The sequence below is a fragment of the Bison bison genome, unplaced genomic scaffold (genome assembly GCF_000754665.1).
Source record: "Bison bison bison isolate TAMUID 2011002044 unplaced genomic scaffold, Bison_UMD1.0 scf7180017864233, whole genome shotgun sequence".
Taxonomy (NCBI): Eukaryota; Metazoa; Chordata; class Mammalia; order Artiodactyla; family Bovidae; genus Bison; species Bison bison.
The window spans coordinates 530660-540780 of record NW_011494805.1 but is presented as its reverse complement, the minus strand read 5'-3'; the positions used below and the strand labels follow the sequence as shown (position 1 = coordinate 540780).

Genomic DNA, 10121 nt, shown 5'->3' with positions numbered 1-10121 from the left:
ACTCCTCTTCCCTCCTGTAGCTGCGTGTCTTTCTGTTCCCAGGCTGCCTTGGGCTCTGCTCCTGGGCAGGTTCAACCAGTGGGAGCCATGGACGAGGGCTGAGGGTCTGACGAGGAGAGAAGTCAGGCTGTTCCTCCTTCACCCCACCCAGCCTCCTCGGCCATCCCAGCTGTGGCCAGGCCCCCGTGTGGCTCCTGCGTCCACTGGACCCCTGTCTCTCTTTCCAGACCCTTCTAGAAGGCCCAGGCCCTGGGCTCCGGGCACACCCTTCCTTCTTGTCCCTGCATGCCTGGCAGTCATGGTTGCTTCCTGCTGCTGTTGGGGTGTGGGTTGCCTCATCATCTCTATTTGGCTTCTCAGCCCTTCTCTCTCCCATGTAACCAAATCTCTGCACCAAATTCCCTTTTCCTGAAAGATCTACAATGGTCCCTGGCTGGACCCTGAATTATAGAGGCGTACTACATGGCCAGTTGTTTAAGGGAAAAGGCTGTAGAGAGATAGACTCTTAGCAACGGTTTGCAAAAATTGTTTACATTTAAAACCAATTTGAGGACTTGCCTGGAGGTCCAGCAGTTAAGAGTCTGTGCTTCTGCTGCATGGGGCACAGGTTCAATCCCTGGTCAGGGAACGAAGATCCCACAAACCTTGCCTTGCAGCTCAAAAACAAGAAAAACAAAAATATTTATTTTCTAGTCTTGGCCAGTGAAGCACAAAGCTTGGAGCTGTACATGCTGGTACAGCCCAAACATGTAAAAAGAGCAGAGCCTGGAGGAGGACATAAAACGCTTGTTGGATTAAGTCCAATTAATCTGCCATCTTGTAATGAGTTATTTGTTCCAGGACCTTGTACCTAGCAGGCATTCAGGCATACACTGAATGAAAAATGAACTCTACTTGGAATGTATTGCCAGCCATTTCCCAGGCAACAGACAATATAATAACACAGCTGAAGCCCTGTCTCACATTTTCTGTGGCTTCTTGGTAGAATTACAATGAAAGCATTACCCAGGCCTTGCATATCTGCCTGGGCATAAATTCGGAGAGTTGCTCCAAATAGCCGGGATAAAGAGGGAATGAATGACTGCTCCATGGAGTGCCTTGAGACTCTAGCCTGAGTGCTTGCTGTGCTCAGGGCACCAGAGAAATGAGTAAACTCTCCCCACCCGGAGGTCAACGGGCCAAAGAAAATAGGAAACTGATAACCAAAGGCCAGACCCTGGGCAAGTCATCAGTGTGAATAAGAGAAATCTTCTGAAAATCAACCTCAAGTCTTGCTCAGAGCAGAAGGCAAGTGTGCAAACCAGGGGAAATAAGCTGAGGAGATGTGATAACCACAGGACTGATTTCTGAGTGTGGAGCCGGAGAAAATGTGCAGCTTGATTGGACAGGCAGCCCAGGGAGCCGTGACGGCAGCGAGCAAGACAAGTGCAGCCTCGAAACCCAGCTTAGGGTAGAGCGGTGGGGAGTGCTGTAGTCAGTTCTGTGTATAGGCTTCGGCATCAACCTGCCTGTGTTAAATTGCGGCTCTTACTAGCTAAAGGCAAGTCACTTAACCTGTCTGAATCACAGCCCGCTTTTCGGGTTAAGAGTACTACCCACCATTGTGGTTCTTGGGAAGACGAAGTGAGTTTATACGTGTAAAGCATTTAGATTCAAAACCTGGGGAGGCGCGTATGGGCACAGGTGGCGAGCCACATTTCAGGCTTGTCAGAGCCCACAGTCAGACTCTGTGCTTCCTTCATCCCTCCCTTTGTTTCACAGATATTTCCTGGTGCCTGATCTGTGTCTGATACTAGGGATACAAGGATGAACTAAAACAAGCAGGTCTCTGCCTTCGTACATCCATAAAAGAAAACACTGGAGGGACCTTCCCGGTGCTCCAGTGGCTAAGACTCTGCGCTCCCAGAGCAGGGGGCCCACGTTCCCTCCCTGGTCAGGGAACGGACCGCACATGCCACAGCTGAGGCCCGCTGCAGGCAAATGAATACGTATTCTTTAGCAAAGAAAATATGGAGGGTTGGTCTTAGGTTAGTGGTGAGGCAGGCTCAGGGAGCCCTGATGTGGTTTTTAGTGAGACTTTTAAAGAATATTATCTAGTTTCTTTGGCTGTATCGGGTCTGAGATCCAGCTTGTGGGATCTAGTTCCCTGATATCGAACCAGATATCGAACTCTGGCCTCCTGCATTGGGAGCATGGAGTCTTAGCCACTGGACCGCCAGGGAGATCCCCCAATGAGACTTTTAAAGAAAGAATATGACAAGTGTGCCACTCCAGGGAGGGATGTTGATGGTGATGGAAGCCAGGCAAGAGTAGGGGAGGGGGGTGTGGGAAGCCTTTCTCTACTTTCTCTTCAGTATTGCTTGTGAACCTGACTGCTCTAAAAGAGTAAAGTCTGTTTTTAAGTTTTTAAGTTTTTTTTAAGTTTTAAAGATTTTGTTTTAAAAAGAAAGAAATACGAGAATAAGATCTTAAATTTTTTAATGAGAGCAAGATCTAAGAGAGTAGATCGTAACAATTCTCATTAAAAAAAGGAAAAAAGGAAGAATGAATAAATAATAGAAAACTCTATTCTAAATATTTTTGGTAACTCCACAGAAAACTAAGGCTATTTTAATCTTAGCTTAAATCATATTTTTGGAAAGTTAGGTCTTCATTTCTACCAGCTAGGCTCATTTTTTAAAAAAATGACAGAAACTCCAGTTTAATTGGACTCTGTGATATTCATCTCTACACAACGCCAGTAGTTGGTATGGCCACATAAGGAACTTGTTAGGAAAAAGCAGTTTTCACAAAAGCCACGCATGTGAAAGTAAAAGCAGGCTTCCAGCCTAAGAAGTTCTGTTTGTTGATCCTTCAAAGGTCATGGCTGCTTTTAACCATCAGCTGCGTGATGGTGTAGACATGCAGTCATCCCGTTATTCTTCCAGTGTTTACTGGACCACCTACTATGTGAGAGCTTGGATCTGACGCTGGAGCAATAAATAAGGCACGATCCCTGCAGTCAGCAGGCTCCTGGTTCCAGGCCGGATGAACGTAAAAACAAGCAGTTCGATGGGATCAGTGCCAAGGGAGGCGCAGATACTATGGAAGCAAATCATTCGTTCACTTGTTCATTCAGTAAATATCTGTCAGTTATAAAATACTTGGAAGGCACCATAAATTCGTGAAGTATTCCATATTTACAGGGCTTCCCTGGTGACTCAGTTGGTAAAGAATCTGCCTGCAATGCAGGAGACCCCGGTTCGATCTCTGGGTTGCGAAAATCCCCTGGAGAAGGAAATGGCAACCCGCCCCAGTATTCTTGCCTGGGAAATCCCATGGACAGCAAAGAGACACGACTTGGCAATAAACCACCACCACCTGGGCATGTTGGGGACATGGGCACGAATGGAACAGATAATCCTTGCCCTCGGATTTGTTGTGCTTCTGCCCATTCCGGCCGTAGAGAAGGTATGAGTTGAGTCTCGAAGACTGAGAAGTATTTGTGGAGACGGCCGAGGTAGGAAGGGTATTTCAGGAGGAAGTAAGCTGTGGCCTCAAGAGTCCCCGTGTCTTTGTGGACAGGGTGCTGGCACTTAGCTCTGGAGACCCCCTCTCGGTACCAAGCTACCCTACCTTGGACCCTCACCAGAGAGATGCATGAGGGAGTCCTTATTATGGGTGGTGGCTGCAGGCAGTCACTCAGTCTATAAACTTCAGTGCTGTCTCAGGAACAATTGCTGGTTGACATTTTTGAAACACTTGACTTCCTTTCTTTTGATTACAGCCTCCAAGGCTTATCAAAGACACCCAGGGACTCCCTGTGGTCAGTGGTTGAGACTGTACATCCTAAGGCAGGGGGTGCACATTCGACCCCTGCTTGGGGAGCTGAGATCCTGCATGCCTCGTGGCCAAAAAGACAGAACATAAAACAGAAATGATACTGTAACACATTTGATAAAGACTTTAAAAATGATCCACATCAAAAAACTCCTTTCAAAAAAAGTATTTCCTGTTCTCTTTTTAGAGATCTGAGGTCTCTGAACTTAGCCTTCAATCTCAGTCCTCACTTAGCTACTTAAATAATGATGTTTAACATGGTTTTTTATTCCCCCGGAGAAAGATGTATAACCAAGGTCAGCTTCGTGAGTATCCCATCAGTCTGAGAAACACGAGTGAAGACATAGGCAAATATTAACATATAATATGTAGCTGGAATATTTCATAACTTCAAGGATGATGCAATCTAAAATTCTCTGTTAATGTGTAACTATATCCTTACAGTTTTCTTCCTTTTTTTTTTTTCTTTTAAGGCATCTGGTGGTTTAGTCACTGAGTCGTGTCCGACTCTTGTGAGTCCGTGGACTGTAGCTCTCCAGGCCCCTCTGTCCATGGGACTTCTCAGGCAAGAATACTGGAGTGGGTTGCCATTTCCTTCTCCAGGGGATCTTCCTGACCCAGGGATCAAACCCAGGTCTCCTGCCTCGCAGGCAGATTCTTTCCCAGCAGAGCCACCAGGGAGGCCCTGAGGCATCTTGGGGGGCTGGAACATTCTTGTGAGTACCTTCTTCTACTTTGAGTTGCATTGCGGATAGTATCAAATGCCACTTGTTCTTCTCTACGTAAGTAGAAAATTAAAAGAGCCAGACTCTCTGCTCCACAGTGGTCCCCGCCTTCTGCTTTCTTTGTGAGTAGGGGCAGGGCCCGTCCGGAAGCTGCTGTCGGGGGTTTCTGCGCAGGGACTCTCTCCTGAGTGTCCTCTTCCGCCGACTCTCCTACGTCTCCCTCTTACTCCGTGTCCCTGAGGAGCTCTCCTTAGCGTTGATCCGTGGGTACCGTAAGGTCACGGGAGGCCTGAGTCACCGTGCTGTTAGTCATGCAGGCTGCCGTGAGTCATCGGGGTTCTTTCTGCAGTTCTAATTCTTTAAAAGGGAGTGGGTCCCTGTGGGGAAAGCGGCTCCAGTTCTCCCAGAAGAGGCGGTTTCTGCTGAATTCCCTGATGCGTGTTAGGGCACAGCTGTCAAGCGAGGAAGCATCTCCCTCTAATTAAAAATAGTACCCACCCCAACTATTACCCAATTAGCCAAGCTGGTAGCTACAAATAACCACTAGACTCAGGATGGTTTTCTGAACAACTGGATTTAACAGTGGAGCGTTAAGGGTCGATGCATGCAAGTTACGTGCTTTTTCAACTCAGATGCGACTGCAGTTTTACTTTTGAGAAATCTCTCTCCTCCTGTCCGCTCCTAGAAGAGTTGGGCCGGAGCAGGAGGTCGGCGCTCAGCGGTCAGCGCCCCGCCCTCCCTGCAGCGCCGGTCTCCGGTGAGCTCAGGAAGTGCCGCCGAGGCCGCGCAGCGCGCACGCGTGTTGGGGCAGCCTCCCTGCGGGTGGAGCCGCCCCGAGGACCGATAACAAGGAGGAAGGGCTTTTCCAAAAGGTGACACGTACACCTTGACCCCAGAAAGAGGTCACTAGGAACACAGCAGACACCAGAGGACAATCTTTATCCGTGCAGTGTAGAAAAGCTGCTATCCCCAGAGCAAACACTGCATCAATACCTTTCTTTCTGGAAGTTACAGGCCAAGATGTCAAAAGTGATTATTTTCTAGGATTGGAGTCATTGCTTTTTGGGTCTTCTAATTTGTCTACAGTAAATATGCCTTGCACTTAGAAGGGAAAAATAAGTTATTTGTGATTTTAAATACTTTAGACCAGTCGCATGCTGCTGCCTATCAACTTGATTGTTTTCTTTTATGTATGTTCCCTCCTCGGCTTTCCCAACTCACACATAATTTCTTTGCAATTGCAAAGAGGTGTAGTTCCGCATCCTATTAACTCAAAGTATTGTTGTACATGTGAAAACAGACACTAAAGGCTTCTGTGCTTCGAGCCACGCAACCCGGACCCGGGTCTGCCACAGCCGTGCGTGCTGGGCTGGGCCTCGCTGCAGCCTTGTCGTCTGTCCAGCGGTCTTGTGTTAGGACCTGTTGGGATGATGAGGTGTCAGCGTGTATGTTTCTTTGTTTTTCTGCCTGTGAAAATGTATAGTTTGTTAATAGCACCGTAAATTACTTGGAAGAAGAGGTTTGTTCAGTGGAAAAGAACCACGAATAGGTTTAGATTTTTATGGAGCTGAATCAGCCAAATCAAACACAGGCTTTCCCCGAACCTTCCAAGTTTTTAATGGAAACTCACGCTCTTTAGAGCTTTGCTGCCTAATTATAATCCATGCCTTTTGCAGATACATTACAGGGTGGACCCAAAGGAAAATGTTAGACATGTCCGCTGGGTATTTCTACTGTGCTCCTTGTGTCCTTGTGGAGTGCCAGCCGCCTCCATCCGATGGCCCGTGTGTGCAAAACACCGGCCAGATCCCAGCGGGCTGGGCCACCTCAGTGGAGGGAAGACGGTAAACTTGCAGTGTTACAAACACAGACGACACACTCAGACACAAAGCCAGCCTTCTGTATGTGGTTGTGCAAAAGGCACCAGTGTCAGGATTCAATTTAAAAAGTCCTGTGGTAGCATAACCCCAAATCAACCCTCATCGTTGTCCTCATCAGAGAGATCCTTGCGAAACCCAGGAAAAACAGAACTACCCAGATTTCATTTAAGGAGAATTTTCTTTTCTTTTCCTTTTTTTTTTTTTTAAAAAAAAAAACAACTAGGTTTAACTGGTGTGAAGGGAGAGAAAGGAAATCCGGGCATTGGAACTCAAGGTCCCAGAGGCCCCCCAGGGCCAGCAGGTACGTCTTCCTACCAACGGCAAACTGCAGCACGGAGACCCCAAGTCTTCATTTTCCCTTGACATTGCAGGCGAGGCAGATGGCCATGTTAACATCCGTGTGGCCGACTGGAACAGCCATGTTTCCATATTACATCCGTGTGGCCAACTGGAGTGGCCATGTTTCCATATTACATCCATGTGGCCAACTGGAACAGCCATGTTTCCATATTACATCCATGTGGCCAACTGGAGTGGCCATGTTTCCATATTACATCCATGTGGCCAACTGGAGTGGCCATGTTTCCATATTACATCCATGTGGCCGACTGGAACAGCCATGTTTCCATATTACATCCGTGTGGCCAACTGGAGCGGCCATGTTTCCATATTACATCCGTGTGGCCGACTGGAGCGGCCATGTTTCCATATTACATCCGTGTGGCCAACTGGAGCGGCCATGTTTCCATATTACATCCGTGTGGCCGACTGGAGCGGCCATGTTTCCATATTACATCCGTGTGGCCGACTGGAGTGGCCATGTCTCCCATGCCTTTCACGGGAGGGCCAGTGTGTTAGTAACGAGTCTCCCGTACACCAGACCCAGAGGTACAGCATGTGCGGGGATCTTATTGTTTGCAGGGTCAGGCTGGGGCTAGGCTATGCTTCACTAATGAATCAATCCCCAAATGCTTTGTGGACTGACACGTACCCAAAGTTTGATGTGGGTAGGCTGACTTTCCCCTCATTTTAGAGCAAAGGGCCTTGAGGAGAAAGATCAGCTTCCTGAATGGAGGATGACAGATGTCCTTTCCGGTTATATTCCACTGGCTGGGACTAGTCACAAGCCCCAGCCGAGCTGCATGGGAGGCTCAAAATCTGGGGGGACACATGGCTGTGTGATGAGCACTCACAGTTTCTGCCACCATGGCCATCTCACTTCATGGGGCTTGTGCAAGCTTGGAGTTTTATGAATTTTACTATATGCTTTTAGGATGGTCTCCAGATGGCCATATTTGTTTATTAGAATTATAAATTTTCAGTCCTACTGGTATTTACAATCCCAGTCTTAAGCATATTGAATCTAATGACTTACCGGTTTTTCTTGCCAACCTGTTGATGATTTGGGGAAATACTTTCTGTAGGAGAGATTCCTAGTGCAATAGGTCTGCTCTGAGTATCAATACCCCTGTTATTAGAGACTGCATGAGGAACTGTTCCAGAGCATGCCGTATGCAGAGTGAATGCTTGGGGAATGTTAACTCATGGAGCTGGGTTCTCCAGAGATTTGCAACACTTTTAAAATACAGAGTGATACGTGTTCCTGAGTTTCATTTTGGTTCTATTCAAAGAGATTCATTTGTAGTTGAAAAAGGCCTTGAAACACTGTTGAAATCCAGGTCTAGAACAAAACAAACACATGAGCCAGAGAAAGTCCAGGCTGACGTACTTCTTAAATTCACAGAAATTTTAACACCCTCTCACCTTCATCCAGTGTTAAGTTCTCAGTTGACACAAGCTAGCCTAAAGGATCCCAGGGACAGGGGAGCCTGGTGGGCTGCCGTCTATGGGGTCGCACAGAGTCGGACACGACTGAAGCGACTTAGCAGCAGTAGCAGCAGCAGCCTAAAGGAATTTTGGATTCATCTGTTGGGTCCAATTTCAGAATTTTCATTTTTCTCCTGCAGTATAATTTCTTTCAAATGTAGAATAATTTATTTCAACCATCTGGGGCCATAACCCAGTAGGGGTTGCCAGGCTGAGGTCAGATGTGTTTCTGTGTGTGTAAATGTGTGTGTGCGTGCCCTCACACTGGATCTGTAGGAGCCTGCATTGGGAGATAGAGGCTCGTGGCAGTCTGCTCCTTTCCCTTAATATTCAAGAGGTGAGGGACAAGAATGCATTTTGCTTTCCAGTTTCCTGAGCTGGTTGAAAGCATTGACCTCCAGGAGAACGTGTGATTGCAGTGTGATCCTCTGTCCAGGAAATCCAGTTCAGGAATAGAACTCATTGAGTAGAAACAGGCAGACCACCCTAGTTGTCAAAACGTGTAAGATGGCTTCTTGTAAGAGTTAGTTTGTTTCTTGGTGGTCTGAAACCTCACCCTGTGATGGTAAGAGACCAACTCTTTTCATTGGTGGACACTCCTTAGGGCCTTCTGGGGAGAGTCGACCAGGAAGCCCGGGCCCCCCTGGCTCTCCTGGACCAAGGGGCCCACCAGGTCACCTGGGGGTCCCTGGACCCCAGGGTCCATCCGGCCAGCCTGGATACTGCGACCCTTCTTCGTGTTCTGCCTACGGCGTGGGAGGTAAGTGTCAGCCCTTCGTGGGCTTTGAGCAAATCTTACTGTCTTAGTACCATAATGGTGGGGGGACCTCTGAAAAGTAGACCTATTTTGAGCAGGAAGCAGAGCTGGAATTGCTCACTACCTTTGAAATTATCCAGAGGTCTCTTCTGTGAAGTGCAAATTAATGTAGAGGTTCCCTCTTGAGGGGAAATTTAAATTAATGCCACATCTATGTCTTCCTTGCTTCCAGATGGCCTCTGACCTCATATATGATCATTGAGGGACATATCTGAAAATTCTCTGGGGCCTCTCTGTGTTACTTCTGTGGTGTGGCCATAATGTCCTATTAAATTGTACTCTTGTTTTGGGGACACCTCAAACTTAGAACTTTCCCCATAATTAGGAGAGACCTGGAGATTCTGTTGGGTGACATCCTTCCCACCACATGCATTTTAAATGACCAGGGATTATTTTAAGAAGCAAAAGTGGCCGGCCACACTGTCCTTGCCTCTTATTAACTACTGGACTGAGATCCTGAAAAAATTGTGCTTCCTAAAAACATCTGTGGTCTCCATGCTAGAGGGTTGTATAACGGGACATTTTCCAACACAGTCACTCTTGGAAGTATCAAGAGAGAGGTTCAGAAATTGCTTTGGGGCAATAAACCTATTAGCCCATGAATTGAAGTTTTCTGTTTTAGAAGAAACTTAACCTTATTTCCCAGAGGGACTGATCAGAGTTTTGCTGATGTGTTTTTCTCTGTTCGTCTCTTCCCTCCCCGTTCTCTCAAACTTTCCTGTCTCTCATTAAGATCTGGTCCCTTACAATGATTACCAGCACTGACATGGAACTCTTCCACTCTGATTCCATTGGCCTGGGCAATTGGCTGCAGACACAGAACTGTCCTGCTGACCACGACCACCCAGCCCTGCCCCTGCCCACGGGCACTCCTCTCCCCTGCCCACCTGCTTCCCCACCTGCCCACCCTCTCATCTCCTGCCCTCCCTGCTCCAAACACTTAACCACGATAAGACTGGAATTTAACCAAGTCATTTGTCAGTTGTCATAAAAACCGACTGCTCCGTACCAGCCTGGGTGAGGGTGTAAGTGTGCTGCCGAGAGTTACCCCAG

The 10121-nt window shown here is 47.6% G+C and overlaps 1 protein-coding gene across 4 annotated transcripts in view; it reads left to right on the top strand.

Annotated features, from left to right (window-relative positions):
- Window positions 1–10121, top strand: part of COL14A1 (collagen, type XIV, alpha 1) — a 270892-nt gene that overhangs the window by 259108 nt on the left and 1663 nt on the right. For 3 of the 4 annotated variants that reach the window (XR_825786.1, XR_825785.1, XM_010846187.1), the window contains exons 46-47: window positions 6648–6725; window positions 8856–9011. Coding sequence is in view for 2 of the 4 variants with exons in the window: in XM_010846187.1 (XP_010844489.1) it covers window positions 6648–6725; window positions 8856–9011 (234 nt within the window). In the remaining 2 variants the exon portion in view is untranslated. Of the gene's footprint in view, window positions 1–6647; window positions 6726–8855; window positions 9012–9801 lie in introns of all 4 variants that reach the window. The other variant, XM_010846188.1, reaches the window with a different exon arrangement.